Genomic DNA, 16,096 nt, shown 5'->3' on the forward strand with positions numbered 1-16,096 from the left:
GTCTTTTAATTTTTTAAAATTTGTTTTCATATATAAACATGCACAGCCTACATAGATATAAGTGCAGACAGACAGAACGTGCAGGGAGACAGAAGAGGGCATTGGATGCCCAAGGACCGGAGTTTGCAGAGGGTTGTGAGTCACCCCATGGGGCAGGGAACTGAACCCTGGTCCTCTACAAGAGCAGCCAGTGCTCTTAACCACTGAGCAAATCTCCAGCTCTCTTGAGAGTGTCCTTTTCAGCACAGAATTTTTATCCTGAAGATGACTATTTTGTTGTTTTGACATCTTGTCTGAAAAACTATTGTATTAAAGAGTTTGAGAGTTTTAGATTTGGGGGCTTATATTTGTTTTTTTTAAAATAACTTTAATGTTAATTTTGTTTTGTTTGAGATAGGGTTTCTTTGTGTAGCTTGACTGTCCTTGAATAGCTCAGTAGATCAGGCTGGCCTGCAACTCAGAGATCTTCCTGCCTCTGCCTCTCAAGTGCTGGGATTAAAGGATTGTATCACTATGCCTGGCCATGTTTTGTAGTTTTGTACAAAGTTTTGAAATCAGGAAGTGTTAATATTCCAGGTTTGTCCCTGCATCTCTCATCCACTCTACAGGCTCACTGACCTCATCTTAGTCCTTTGATTTTCATAGAATTATTAGGAATTTTATTTTGTTATGTGGTTTAGGGATTCACCTTAGTACCTTACATATGCTGGGGAACTGTGCTACTGTCCATGTGTGCTGGTTAGTTTGAACTGTCAACAAGACACAGCCTGGAACCCCAGGAAAGAGTCTACGTGGGGTTTGTCTTGACTGCCTTCACTGAAGGGAGACCTAGGCTAAGACGGAGGCATCATTCCCTGGTTCTGAGCTCAGAGCTGTGCACAAGCAGGGGTAGGAAGAGCTATCTGAGCACCAGGCAGGAAGGCAGGCATTTCTTTTTCTCTGTCCCTGACTGTGGATATCATGGACTAGCTGCTTCCAGCTCCTGCTATGATCCTCTACAATGACGGACTATAATCTGGAATTGTGACATAAATAAACCTTTTCTTTCCTAAGATGGCTTTTCCCAGGATATTTTATCTCAACAACAGAAATGAAACTAAACCAGATAGTTTGAGGGCAGCCTTGGCTAAATGGAAATTCAAGGCTAGCCTGGCCTAAATACGATGACCCTATAGCTCAGTGGTTGAGCAGTTAGTTGTCTAGCATGAACAAAGCTCTGAGGTTGGTCCCCATCATTACCCCTCCCCCTCAGAAAAAGTTTACAAGAATTTGGTGGGTTTCTGTTGTCGTTTTTTGCTTTGAGCCAGGGTCTCACCCTGTAGACTGGGGTGGCCTGAGATTTGCTGGGTAGATCAGGTTGGCCTAGAATCATAGGGATTTGCCATCCTGGGTTCCCAGTGCTGGGATTAAAGGTGTATGTGCTGCCATGCGTAGAGACTGAAACTGTGATTGCTTGTTGGAACTAGCTCTGTAGACCAGGCTGGCCTCCAACTCACTGACATTCCCCTGCCTCTGCCCCCCCCCCTGACTGCTGGAATCAAAGGTGTGCGCCACCAATGCCCGGCTTGAAACTGTGATTTTTATGACATCACTTCTATATAAAAGTAGGATTTCTTTATTAAGGGGATTTAGGAGTTTCGAGGTTTTTTTCCTGCTTTCTATTTGTTTGGCTTGGGTCTAGATTAGAGAGCTTTTTCCATGAGAATCTGTTTTGGATTTCCTTGGCTACAAAGGCTACTTCCTATTAATATTCAAGCACACCGAGTATTCATCCGTACTTGGTCACACTATAGCCTTGGTTCTCCTGGCCTCACTCTGAAAGAAGTCTTTGAGCCCTGACACCCCACGGGGAAGGCGTGTAGGTGGGGCTAAGGGCTGACTCAGAGGGCCAGCCCCAGACAGCTCATGTCTGAGGTCACGCCACAGGAGAGGAGGCACTCTAGCCTCAGGAATGGAATCTGTCCTAACAACTTCTTGTCCTGTCTGCCTTCATCTGGAATTGCCCCTGTGAGATCAGAGGCTTACCAAGTTGTAAGACTGGACCACGGAGGGCTTTGTAATCCCGTCCCTCTCCCCGTTTCCAGAGAGCCGCAGACCTTTCTGTTTCCACTGTGTAGGCACCAGGTCTCAAGACTGGAAGCATGGGACTTCACCCATTGGACCAATTTATCAGCCTCAGGTTATGCTATTGAGATTCAGACACTTTAATTTATTTGTTATGGTTTTTCAAGACAGGTCTCTCTGTATAACAGCCCTGGCTGTCCTGGAACTCACTCTGTAGACCAGGCTGGCCTCAAACTCACTGAGATCCGCCTGCCTGTGCCTCGTGAGTGCTGGGATTAAAGATGCGCACCACTATGCCAGGCTTGTTTTTACTTTTAATTGTGTACATGCATGAGTGTCTATGTGTGGGTCTGTGCACACATCTGCAGTGCCTGTGGGGGCCAAAAGAGGGCCTCAGATTCCCTAGATCCAGACAGTTGTCAGCTGTCTGAAGTAAAGGCTGGAACCCCAACTCTGGTCATCAGTAAGAGCTACCTTCCTAGCTCCCTTACATTAAAAAAAAAATCAGCTAGGCATTGTATTGAAGACCTTTAATCGGGAGGCAGAGGCAGGCTGGCCTCTATGGATTTGAGGCCAGCCTAGTCTACAGAGCAAGTTCCAGGACAGCCAGAGCTGCACAGAACAAGCCTGTCTCGGAAAACCAAAACCAAACCAAAGCAACAACAAAAACATCCCAACCAAACAAAAAGCAACAATAACTAAACATTTTAAGATTACATTTATTCATTTATGTGTGTCTATTCACACACAAGTGCCAAGGCAGGCACAGAGGTCAGAGGAGAACCTGCAGGGGTCACCTCTCTCTTCCTTGGGTTGACAGGTCGGTGGCTAGCACCCTCATCTGATGAGATGCCTTGACAGCCCATGTTCACCACATTTTTAGAGTAAAAATTTAGGACAGAGTTGTGGCGCATGCACAACTTGATGGTGCTGCTAATGTTACTGGTTACCATCAAACTGTGCTGACATGACATTGAAATTTATTTTAAGTGTGTTCTGACTCTATGTGTGTGTGTGCGCGCACGTGCACGAGCACTTTGTGCCTGAGGAGAGGCCAGAAGAGGACACTGGATCCCCTGGAGCTGGAGTTCCAGAAGGTGCTGGGAACTAAACGTAGGTCCTCTGCAAGAACAGCAATTACTTGTAACTGCCCTGCCGTCTCTCTAGAACCCCCCCCCCTTTAAAAAAAGATTTACTTATTTATTGTGCATACATCGTTCCTCATGCATGTATCCCTGCAGGCCAGAAGAGGGCACCGGATCTCATGACAGATGGTTGTGAGCCACCATATGAGTGCTAGGAACTGAACTCAGGACCTCTGGAAGAGCAGCCAGTGTCCCTAACCTCTGAGCCATCTCTCCAGCCCCATCCCCTCCCCCTCCTTCAGTGTCTTACCCTGGATTGGCCTCAAACTCTCGGAGATCCTTCTGTCTCTCTCTCAAGTGCAGGAGAGACGGCTCAGAGAGTGAAGTGCTATCCATGCACGCACAGGGGTCTGAGCCTCACACTCAGACCCCAGGGTTAAAAGGCCAGGTGTGGTCTGTACTTGTGGTCCCAGGCCTGAAGGGGTAGAGACAGGCAGATCCCTGGGCCCTGCTGGACAGCTGGTTTAGCCTGATTGGCGAGCAGCTCCAGGCTAACGAGAGAGCCCGTCTTTTAAGCCCTGGGATACCGGGGGCTGCTTTGCCCATTTGGGGTTTATGTGGGTTTTGGGAGACCTAATCCTTCTGCTTGTGCACCAAGAGCTTCAACTGCTGAGCCATCTCCCCAGCCCTGCGTGCCTGAGTGCATTTCTCCTGCGTGCATTTCTGCACTGCAGTCGGCTTGTGGTGATGCTCAAGGTGGGCACTGTTTTCACAGGGAGAGAGGAAACAGACGGGGTGCATGCCTGATGTTTTAGCATTAGGGAGGGGGAGGCAGGAGGATAGGGATTTGAGACTGAGATACACAGCAAGACTGCCTGAGATAAGGAAATAAACAAGGAAATAAACAAATGGAGACGAACCAGACAGGAAACAAGAATTCTGAAAGGGAATGCAAGGTGTCATCCTACAAGAGTTTTAAGGTTTGATCGCTCCATCCCTTCAGATAGATGACAGGTGCACAAAATTCAGGACCACGTAAGTTCCTCTGGATGGAACAATGCTCTCCTCCTCCTCACACCCTGCTGGACCTCTTTTCCTTTTTCACACATCACAAACACGCCTACCATCTCCAGGTCTTGTTTGTGCCTTTAAAATTCAGTGTCTTCAATTCTAAACTTTATGGAAAACTAAGAAATATCTTGAGGCTGGGTGCTGTCATCGTTACTCCTAACCTTTGGCATCCACTGACTCACTGTTTAATGCCTAGCATCAATGAGGAAATCCCCCTGGGGAAGCCTCATTGTTCAGTTACTTCTCTGGCCAATGTGGAATGTTCTAAAGTGTCCACAGGCTTTTTTTTCGAAGCTCCTTCCTGTTATCACAATCTACATTTCAGCTGAATTGTGTGGAGGAAACACTTGATTCAGAGGAATGCCTCTGCAGATCTCTGCTTGACCAAAAAGGGAGAAAAAGAACCACATTTCAAATGGGGTCACTGGGGCCCTTTGAGCACATACGCCCCACCCCTAGGAGGGTACGATGGGAACTCTGAGTGCATCTTAGCCCTGTGTTGTTTTTGTATTGGGATCCCCTGACCTCTCTGGAAGTGATGCTGGTGTTTCACAAAACAGGATACAACAAGACATTGGGATGTTGGGGGACAAAAAACAAAATCAAAGCAGGCAAGCAAACAAAACAGAAGACGGAAAAGCAAACAAAGCCAAGTATAGTCACTCACAAATTTACCTACTTCTAAAGCTATAGGAATGGGGTTTAGGTCCTTCTGCTATAACCAGCACACTTGATTTCGTTCAGTAGCTACCTTCAGAAGACATGTCGTGTCTGTCCATCTTCCACAGACACCTGAGGCTTAATGAACTGTGGCGGACTATTAGTAGCGGTTTGCATTACCCCAGCTCACACAGCCCTCCTCTCTGTACCAGTGGGTTCCGTCCCCAGGAGACAGAAAGAGGTGGCAAGTTGAGGAGGCATCAGGAAGAGGCAGCATATTCAGGCCACACTGGGCCAGGCTGAGCAGGTCGCTATTCAGGAGGCGGAAGCAGGAGAGGGAGGTAGGGCAGGAGCGTGAGGGAAGGGAGAGGAAGGAGGAAGAGCGAGAAAGGGAGGGGGTGGAGGGGAGAGCCAGGGGTGGGGATAGACAGAGAAATACTGCTATATAATAGGCCCCTACCGGCACTTAGGAATTGATCCCTGGGTGCGTTTACCTGTTCGCATCGAACTCTTGTCCCCATCGCTCTTGTGGCCCCCTTGTCATGCACCCTTTCATCCGCTGGGCCAGGGATCCAGCGGCCCCCTAGGGCCCGAGGCGAGGAAGTTTATAGCCTGGGCGTTCGATGTCTCAGTTACGAAGCAGGAGCCTGGCTCTGGCCCTCTCCGCTAGACCTGTAACTGCTGATTGAGTAGCTCCATCCTTTGCTGCCTGCGTGGCCCGGGAAAAGCGAACTCAACTTTTGCAAACAGTAGGATCTGCATGTGTAGTAGTCCGGCCAGCCCAGATCTGTGCTCCGCAAATGCCAGCCCACCTGTCGGGTGCAGGACGCCCTCGAGCGCGGTGTCCCGGAGCCGTCGGGGATGCCCAGGCGCCCTGGACCACCGCAGCTCGGCCAGAGCTGCAAGAGACCGAGCGGCTGCTTAGCTCGGCACCTCCCCCTCAGAACCAACAGGACGAGTCGCCCCTAGCAACAGCAGCCGGCACTCGCTCCGGCCGCGCTGATTGGCGGAACTCCAGGCAGCAGCGGCGTCACTTCCGGCAGCCGGAGGCAGCGGAGGAAGCCGAGGGGCGGCCATCTTGGGTCTGTGAGGCTCCTGAGGTGCCGGGGAGCGGCGGTGGCAGCCGGCAGGGCGAGGCCGGGCGGCGAGCGAGCGGGAGAAGGCAGAGCGGCAGGGCGTGGGCGCCTCCTCCGCGGCCCCCTCCATGGTCGGCGCCTGCAGGCCGCGGCGGCCCGTCTTGCGCTTCATCTCCGCTACATCCTCCTGCGCCGCCGCCTCTTCAGGGGCTGCGGGCCGCGCTGCCCGGGGCCCCCGGGGCTGAGTTCCGCGGCGCTGCGGCTGCGGCTGCGGCTGCGGGAGGCGAGGGGCCCGCGAGGCGCCCGTGAGGCTTGCGGCGGCCAGCCGGCCCGCTTCCACTGGGCTCCTCGCCGCGGCCGCCGGCGCTGGGGGAGAATGAGCCCCGGGGCCCGCGGGCGCACGGCCCGGGCCAGGCCGGGGATCTAGACTGCGGCCGGGGAGCGCAGGGCCCGGAGGCCGCTCGCGGCCGCTGCTCGCCGGCCGCCCAGAGCTGGGCGGGTTTGTTTTCGCCTTGGCGTTGTGCAGAATCAAAGCGCACTAAGATGTCCACTAGGACCCCCTTGCCAACGGTGAATGAACGGGACGCTGAAAACGTGAGTGGACGGCGCCGCAGGGTGGCAGCCCCTCGGGGTGGTGGCAGGGGGACCCAGCCCCGATCCGGAGCTCCTGGCGGGGCTCAAGGCGCAGCCCTGTCCTGCCGCGCGCGTGCGGCCTGCGCGCTGGCCGTCCTTACGGTCCGCTGAGCATTACCGGTCCGTGCGCTGCCGCCGCCAGTGCGCGTCCGAGCCCAGCTCGGCTTTTGCACCGGGCAGGTAAAGAGCCTGCCCGCCCGTGGTGCACACAGGTAAGGGTGCAGTCGGGTCAAGTGGACGGCCCTGTAGAGTGGGACTAAGTTTAATGACAAACGCCAAAACTTAAGTGCCCCCACGGAGAGGTCCCTGTGGGCCCCCGTAGTTCCCCAGCACAGAAGGGTAGCTGTGCTGGCGAGCGGCTGCCTTTATCAAGGAGTAGCTTCCCGGCCGTGCACATCTAAGTCTGTTCGGAAGCAGGAGGCTCAGAGTTTTGGGTGGCGCATGTGGAGTGAAGCCCTGCTCTGTCCTGCTGCCCAGTTAGGGACACCCACTGAGCTGGCTTTTCCTTCCGCTGCAGAGGTTGGCCTAGAGAGTTGCTCCCAGGCCCAGTCCCGTGTGCACACCCAGCAAATCTATATAAAAAGAATTTCGTTCGAAAGGACCTGGGAGGGGGGGGGGAGAGAAACCGTACAACAACCTGGAATAGCATTGCCAGGCAGTGACAAGCGTGTAGAAGTTCTGTTGGAGAAATGTTTGATCTGTCCAACTGTGTTTTGAACCCTTCTCCCACATTGGATTCCAAAGTGTTCCGGCCTAGCTTTGTTCTCTGTAAAGCATTTAGCAAATAACTTGTGAAGAAACTTCACTGGCCTTTCATTATACAGGGCTATGAGGTAACCGCTGGCAAGAAAATGCCATCTCTTTGGAAAAGCCTCCGTGCGCCCTGGTCATTCGTGCTTTGCAAACCATCCTTAGATACCAAGACCCAGTGGTGTCAGATGACTTCATTTTAAGATTCAGAATGCCACTTGGTGCTTGACAGTTATTGAGTAATTTGTTTATGTAGATCCTAGTCCAAGTCAACTCTGTAATGTATTAATACGCAGCTGTATATGCTCTTCCTCCTGAGATAGGTTAGAAAATTACCTAATTAGGAGAACTTAAATTAGACCTTTTTCCTGTTCTCCCTCCACCCTCTCCTTTCTTTTTTCTTTCTTTCTTTCTTTTTTTCTTTTTTTTTTTTTTTTTTTTTTTTTGAGACAAGGTTTCTCTATGTAGTTTTGTAGACCAGGCTGGCCTTGAACTCACAGAGATCCACCTGCCTCTGCCTCCTGAGTGCTGCTGGGATTAAAGCTGTGTAACACCACTGCCTGGTACATCAACACTATTTAAGGGGATCTTCTAATGAGCAGTCATGTAGCCACTGCCACAGTCAAAGATACAGAAAACATTTCCATCTCCCAGAAAGGTCTCATTTCTATTCCTGTAGCTTTACCTTTTTTTTGAGGGTGGGGTGGGGTGGTAAGTGGGACCATAAAATATGTAACTTTTAAAAAAAAATATGAGACAGTTTGATAGTGTGGCAGAGGTTGGCCTCAAATCCACCCTCCTGTTTCCTCTCCTTATTGCTGTGATTCCTAGTGTGGATGACTTCATCCACACACTATAATACTTTTCAGGCCTGCTCTGCCTTCTTTTTTCTTTTTGAGGTAGGGTTGGCTTAAGAATCTCCTATGCATAATGGTTTTTGTTTGGTTTGTATGCTTGCTTTTTGTTTTGTTTTTGTTTTTCAAGACAGGGTTTCTTTGTGTAGCTCTGGCTGTCCTGGAACTCTGCTCTGTAGACCAGGCTGGCCTCGAACTCAGGAGAGTTAGTTGCCTGCCTCTGCCTCAGTGCTAGAATTAAAGGCATGTACCACCAGGCTGGCCTCGAACTCACAGAGATCCACCTGCCTCCACTAACAGCCCAGCTGAGATTTGTGTTTTCAAGTATATTAATAGTTCATTTCTTTTTATTGCTAGTTAGTATTTCATCAGATATACCTTGAGTTTTTAAAAATTCTTTTACCAGATGGTGGTTATTGGTTATTATGACCAGAACAGCTTTGCTCTGTGTGTGTGTGTGTGTGTGTGTGTGTGTGTGTGTGTGTGTGTGTGTATAAAAAGACATTCTAGGCATTTTAAAATTTTAAATGATTATATTCACTTGTGTTAAGAATATTGTTCTAGCCTTTGTGTTGCCTGTTCACCTTTGGTCACTAATGAATGTGGTGTCAAAAAAGGCATAAATTAATGCTTTGCAGCCGTTGCTTACCCAGGAGTTAAGCATCTTGGGTGTAGGTGCTTTGTAAGTAACAAAAACTCTAAAAAAGAAAAAAGTTGTTCATTAAATCAAGTGTAAGAAATTGGACTGAAAGCCGAGCGTTGGTGGTACACGCCTTTGATCCCAGCACTTGGGAGGCAGAGGCAGGCAGATCTCTGAGAGTTTGAGGCCAGCCTTGTCTACAGAGTTAGTTCTAGGACAGGCTCCAAAACAATACAGAGAAATCCTGTCTCAAAAAACAAACGGAAGAAAGAAAGTGAACTAAGAGTGTAGCTTAGTGGAGTGCTTGCCTAGCTTTTTTTTTTTTTTTTTTTTTTTTTTTGGTGGGGGGGGCTTCTTTTTGAGACAGTGTCTTACCATATAACTGGCTGGCCTGAAACTACCTATGTAGACCACGCTGGCTTCAATTCACAGAGACCCACCTGCCTCTGCCTTTTCAGTGCTGAGATTAAACTTGTGGATAGATGCATCTTCACTGTTTAGAAGCTTTGGCTTTTATCTGTAGTGTAAATATAAATAAACATAATTTTCAAGAATACTATTTTCCCCCTTATGCACTTTTCTCATGTGTTTGATTTTCACGTTAGTATTTGCCTTTATGGATAGGAATATAAAAGGTCATTGTAGCTCAGGAAAACTAGTTAAACACTTGGGGCAGAAGATAGTGTGTCCAGCCTCCTAGAACTGGAATTTTTGGTGGTTTTAAGTCGCCCAGTGTGGGTGCTGCTAACTCAGCCTGGGTCTTTACGACTTCTTAATGATTCAGCCATCTCTCTGGCCCAAAAATAGAATGCTTTTTAAAGATGAAAGAAAGTTTAACTTTCATTTTAATGTTTTATAGTTGACTTGCATAGAGATCTGTTAGTAAATCCTGTTTTTATATTGAACAAAATTAGAAATGAGTTTTTCACCTAGATTTCAAAGAGTATGACACTTTCTGAACCTGGATTGTTTGCTAGAGGACTGGAGGTAGAGGTTTGCTAGTTAACAGCTCTAGATATTTACCTACTGTTTTATGTCTCTGGCAGTGGTCCTCAACCTTTGGGTCTCGACCCACTTAAGAAACCTCTCATTCTAAAGCTGTTTACATTATGAGTCATAACAGTAGCAAAAATAACTATGAAGTAGCAGCAAATAGTTTTATTGTTAGGGGTCATTATAACATAAGGAAGTGAATGAAAGGGTCACAACATTAGGAAGGTTGAGAACCACTGCTGTCCTGGAATTCTCTATATAAACCAGGCTGGCCTCCTCCCTATAGACCAGGCTGACCTCCAACTCACAGAGGTATTGCTGCCTCTGTCCCCCAAATGCTCAAACTGCCACACCAGCTGCATCAGGTGTTTTGAGGTTAGTGTAGCATGATCAGAATCATTAACTTTTGTGAAATAAACCAGTATTGGTGTTGTCTAGCCAGCTGTTGATATGAATTAACCTGTGAACAAATTGGAATGCTTACTGTGTATGAAGCTGTGCTGTGGAGGGTATACTGGATGCCTGAGAACCAGATCTTTCTTGTTCAGGACCTGCTTGTCCAGCAGAACAAAGTTCTCAGGGCTTTGTGGAACTAGTCTGCACTGTCTAACCTGAGCAAACATACCTGGAGGGTTGCTGTTGCTGATGTGCTCATTTCCGGTTCTCACCTCAAACCGGGCTGCATCCCTGCCAGGTTCCAAGACAATGACTAGGCAGGCACACCCAGGGATCACCCTTCAGTTTGCTAACTAGGCTTTTGAGTGTCCAGGTTTTTAGAGGAGATTTTTTGCTAGATAGAATGTGTTTTTCAGATTCTATGAGTTGTTTTGTTTTGTTTTTGAGACTGTGTAGCCTTGTATGGCCTGGAACGCTCTACTTAAAATTGGCCAGAGTTGGCTCGCTTCAAACTCTGTATGAGTTTTCATTATATCACTTGAAAGGTGTGCAAGCTGGGCAGTGGTGATGCACGCCTTTAATCCCAGTACTCGGGAGGCAGAGGCAGGAGGATCTCGTAAGTTTGAGGCCAGCCTGGCCTACAGAGTGAGTTCCAGGACAGCCAGGACTGTTACATAGAGAAACCCTACTCAAAAAACCTAAACAAACAAACAAACAAGCAAAAAGGTGTGATTGTGGACTATAGGAATAGTTACTACTTTTTCTTATTTTACTATATTCAGGCAGCATATAATTTACATAATATCTTATTTAAATATGTAGTATGTGGGGCTGGAGATTTGCTTCAGTGGATACAAGAGCACTGGCTGCTCTCCTAGAGGACCCAGGTTCAATTCCCAGCATCCACATGGTGTCGGAAAAACAGCTGTAGCTCCAGTTCCAGGAGACCTTTGGGTCACCTTGGGCACTGAATGTGTATGTGGTGCACACACATACATGGAGGCAAAAGACCCCACATACATAAAACAGTGTAAGACTATGTAGTGTGAGCTGGGCATGATAATAGGACACGTTTGCAATCCTGTGGACTGGGGTAGCAGGATTGTATGATTTCAGTCAGTTGGAGGTCAGCCTGGACAACTTAGTGAACCTTGCAAAAATTTAAAAAACTGACATTCATTCATTACTTTAAAATTTTACTTTGTGTATGTAGTGTCAGAACGTGGGCCTTGGTGATTAAACTCAGGTTGTCAGTCTTGGCAGCAAGCACCTTTACTTGTTCAACATTCACATCCACCCAAAATTATTTTTTTCTCTTTTGTAAGCTTATTTTATTATTTTGTGTGTATGATTGCTTTGCCTGCCTATATGTCTGTGCTACATGTGTAACTGGTGCCCAGAAAATCCAGAAGAGGTTGTTGGCTCCCCTGGAGCTGGAGTTTGAGATGATTATGAGCTGCCTGCTGGGGTTCAAACCTGGGCTCTCTAGGACAGACAGTGCTCTTAAATCAGTGGCTTTCAACCTGTGGGTCATGACCCTTTTGACAAACCTCTGGTTTAAAAAATATTTACGTTACGATTCATAGTAGTAGCAAATTACATTTATAGAAAAGTGAATATAATTTTATGGTTGGGGGTCACCACAACATGAGGAATTGTATCAAAGGGTCACAGTCTTAGGAAGGTTGAGAACTGGCTTAGAGACTTATACCCAGTTTACTACAAATTGATTGTATCTCTTACTTTATTTCAAAAGCGATAGTTGTGTTGGTAAGCAAGCTGTGGGGTGGGTAATCCTGGCACTTGAGAGCAGACACTTGAGAGGTAGAGGATTGGGGAGTAGGTCAAGGCCAAAGTGGCTGTATAACAAGACCCTGGATGTCTCTCCATCTCTCTCTGTCTCTCTCTCTCCCTCTCTCTGTTTCTCTTTTTCCATCTCCCTCCCTCCCTCCCTCCCTCTCTTAGTCTGGCAGTCTCTCTCTCTCTCTCTCTCTCTCTCTCTCTCTCTCTCTCTCTCTCTCTCTCTCACACACACACACACACACACACACTTCCAGAGGACTTGGGTTCGATTCTCATTGCCCACATGGTAGCTGGAAACCATTCATTGCTCTAGTTCTAGGGTATCTGATGTTCTTTTGTGATGTCCCTAGGCACGCAAGTGGTACACGGACAGACAGACAGACAAAACACTCATCTATAAAAATAAATAAAGGTTCTGAACTTTATCATTCTAAATTAAAATACAACCAAATTTTAGCTCTAGAGCTTGTCTCTAGGCTAGAAGCAAAAGCCAGGAAGTTTAACCCTCCTGGCTTGTATCACATCTATTTGTCAATTCAAATTAAGTTTGAAGGAAAAAAATAAGCTATCTGGAATGCTTTCATGTCCATTTAACAGAATGTAAAGAATACACTTGAAGGAGATGGCTCAGTGGTTAAGGGCGCTCACTGCTTTCGCAGGGGCTTCAGTTCCTAGCACCCACGTGTTGTCTCATAACTGTCTGACTCCAGCTGAGGGATCTGACGCCCTCTTCTGGCCTGTAAGGGCACCGGACACATGTGTGCACAAACATACATGCAGGCAGAGCATTCATACACATAGAATAAACTAAACAAACAAGCTGACACTTTAAGTATTTGAGGTGCTGAAACAAGTGTTTGGGCCATGTTTAGAAACAGCCCGGGCTGCAGTGTGAGACTCTCTGTTCTCTGTCTCTCTGTGTGCTCTCTTGTGTGTGTGTTTTTTTTTTTTTTTTTGAAGTTGATACACTCACAAAAAATACACTTATATCTGATCTACTGACCCACATATGCCTTCCTATTGGGGTAAGGGAGAGCAGACACTGACTCAGGAAGACTTCTCTTTTGGAGTGTGACGGTTTGAATATTGATGTCACCCACAGGCCTATTTGTAAAACCTCATTCTCCATTTTGGATCTATTAGGAAACCCTTGTGTTATTGTGGGAGCCCCTTTCCTGAATCTCTCTTCCTAGCTCGGAGGTGAACAGTTTTGCCCTGCAAACTATAGCATTGCCTTCTGAAAAGTGAGCAAAAGAAACAAACCTTTTCTCGAGTCAATTATCTCAGGTATTTTATTGCAGGGTTTTATTTTATTTTATTTTATGTGCATTTAATGTAATTTTGCTGTGGGTGTTGAGTCCCCTGGAACTGGAATTACAGTTGTGAGCTGCCATGTGGTGCTGGGTATTGAACCCACGTCCTCTGGGAGAGCATGCAGTGCTCCTAACCATTGAGTCATATCTCCAGCCCTTCAGGTATTTTATTATAGTAACAGAAGGTGACTAGGAAAGTCCAACTCTTTAACCTAGGATTTGTTTCATTGTGTTTGGTTTTTTTTGAGACATTGTTTCTCTGTGTAGCTCTGACTGTCCTGCAACTGGAGCTGGTACTGTAGACCATGCTGGCTTCAGACTCACAGAGATCCACTGTAGTGAGATAGTCCGTCTGTGGCACTGACCACGCCCATTGGGAAACCATACACCTTACAATCCACTTGCTTCTGCCTCCGGAGTGCTGGGATTTAAAGGCACCACACCTGGCTCCAATCTAGAACCCCCACCCATATTTATTTATTTTATGTGTATGAATGGCTTGTCTTCATGCACACCAGAAGAGGGCATCAGATCTCATTACTGATGGTTGTGAGCCACCATGTGGGTGCTGGGAATTGAATTTGAGACCTGTGGAAGAGGAGCCAGTGTCCTCTTAACCACTGAGCCATCTCGCCAGCCCCAATCTAGGATTCTTTAACATTACTAATCACCTGATAATGAGATTGATAACTACCTTGTATGCCATTGTAAAGATGGAAACAGAAGCAGACACCCACAGCTAAACATTGAGTCAAACTCCTGGAATCCAGTTGCAGAGAAGGAGGAGTGATAAGAAAATGGGGTCAAGACCAGGCTACAGAAACCCACAGAGACAGCTGACCTGAACAAGGGAGAGCTCATGGACCCCCAGACTGATAGCTGGGAAACCAGCATTGGACTGACTCAGACCCCCTGAACGTGGGTCTCAGTTAGAAGGCCTGGGCAGACTAAGGGACCTCTGACAGAGGAGCCAGGATGTATCCCCTGGTGCGTGAAAGGACTTTGGGAGCACATTCCCCATGGAGGGATACTCCCTTAATCTAGAGGCAGGAGTGAGGGCCTAGACCCTACTCCAAATAAATGACTTGACTTCTAGGAAGCCTCCTAGAAGGCTTCACCCTCCCTGTGGAGTGGGAGGGGTGGGATAGGAGGAGGTGGGGAGGCATGGGAGGGAGAAGGAACTGGGATGAACATGTAAAATAAGAAAAAATAAAAAACAACAAAACAAAACAAAAAAACCTTACTAATCACCTAAACTTCTCAGCCATGGTTAATCTTGAAGGCTCAAACTAGGAGGTATTTTGTCTGTATTTCTTCTTAATAGTGATAGTTGTGGCTGAGCGTTGGTGGTGCACACCTTTAATCCCAGCACTCTGGAGGCAGAGGAAGGTGATTGTCTTCAGAGTTCAAGGCCAGCCTAGTCTGCAGAGCCAGGTCCAGGACAGGCTCCAAAGCAATACAGAGAAACCCTGTCTGGGAAAACAGACCCAAACAAAAATAGGTAGTTGCTACTGGTTGGAGCCTAAATATTGTGAGGGTTATGTTACATTTTACATGACAATTTGTATTGATAGCCATTTAATATGAAATTTGTGTAAGTTAGTTAAAAAATTGGATCCCAGGATTCTGTATAACCCATTTCATATGCATCAGTATTTTATGACTATACTATCTACAAGAATATGTTCTAGGATGAGAATCTTAGAAAGGAGTAGACTTAGAACTATTTCTTATTTGCCTTCTGCTCTAGGACTTGCCCTGAAGAGTTATTTGAACTGGGCAAGCATCTTTTGCTGTGGGAAGCCTTTGAGGCTGTTTGATGTTCTTCTGAGGTTTTGTTCCCCAACTCTTCCCTCCCCTTATCCAGCCCTTACCTGTTCTAGGCCTGTTGTTACCTATAGCTTTACTGTGAGAGTAGATTTAGGAGGTTAAATTATCAGAAGAAGGTTGCCTTCTAGACATTGAAGATAATCAATGCTAAAACATCTTTTACATACTATGGCAATGTATTAGTTTCTTTTTCCATTTTTATTGAGTTTCTAATTTGTAGGTTCTAGCAGGGTAGCACAAACTGTTTACACAGCTTCGGCTGAAGACAGGTCCTCCTCTACCAAGCGCACACTGGGGTAGAGCACATGGAGGGGTGAGGGAGGAAGGAGATAGCCAGCCAGCTCAGCCGAATCAACCTTGTTGATCAGTAGGATGACAAGTCGCGGCCAGAGCCAGATCCCCTCACATTTTAATTTTAGGTTAGATTCTTTTTTTTTTTTTTTTTTTTTTTTTTTCCCCTTTTTCTTTTAAGACAGGATTTCTCTGCATATCCCTGGTTGTGCTGGGATTAAAGGCAAGCACCACCACTGCCCTGCCCTAGTTCAGATTCTCCTTGCTGCTGCTATCCAACAGTTCCCCAAGTTAGTATTATAAAACAAGAACCATTTAAAAAGATATATTATTATTAGTGTGTGGGGGGGTGGGGACATGGGTGTTTTGCCTGCATGTTTGTGGGTGTGTGTGCGCGCGCGCGTGCGTGTGTGCGTGCGCGTGCAGTGCGCACCACCTACATGCAAGGTCGATGAAGACCAGAAGAGGGTGTTGGATCCCCTCGAACTGGCATTACAGACCGTTGTGAGACAAGAGAGTTGTGGGAATTGACTCTGTGTTCTTTGGAAGAACAGTAATTGCTCTTAATCACTGAGCCATCTCCAGCCCAAAGTGGCATTTTATTGTGCTCACAGATTGTTGTGGAAGAAATTGTGAT

At 47.1% G+C, this 16,096-nt stretch overlaps 1 protein-coding gene and 1 non-coding gene across 10 annotated transcripts in view; both read left to right on the plus strand.

Moving 5' to 3' along the window:
* The first annotated feature begins 6,326 nt into the window (after positions 1-6,326).
* Mark3 (microtubule affinity regulating kinase 3) overlaps positions 6,327-16,096 on the plus strand; it is a 79,743-nt gene continuing 69,973 nt past the window's right edge. For 2 of the 9 annotated variants that reach the window (XM_051196649.1, XM_051196652.1), the window contains exon 1: positions 6,330-6,550. In XM_051196649.1, coding sequence (XP_051052606.1) covers positions 6,500-6,550 — 51 coding nt within the window. In that variant the 5' untranslated portion in view covers positions 6,330-6,499. Of the gene's footprint in view, positions 6,551-16,096 lie in introns of all 9 variants that reach the window. The other 7 variants (XM_051196653.1, XM_051196651.1, XM_051196654.1 and 4 more) reach the window with 7 other exon arrangements.
* LOC127231238 (small nucleolar RNA SNORA13) lies at positions 8,756-8,888 on the plus strand. The gene has a single exon (XR_007835279.1). It is a non-coding gene; the product is annotated as a small nucleolar RNA SNORA13 (small nucleolar RNA).

This window comes from Phodopus roborovskii, unplaced genomic scaffold (genome assembly GCF_943737965.1).
Source record: "Phodopus roborovskii unplaced genomic scaffold, PHOROB, whole genome shotgun sequence".
Classification (NCBI taxonomy): Eukaryota; Metazoa; Chordata; class Mammalia; order Rodentia; family Cricetidae; genus Phodopus; species Phodopus roborovskii.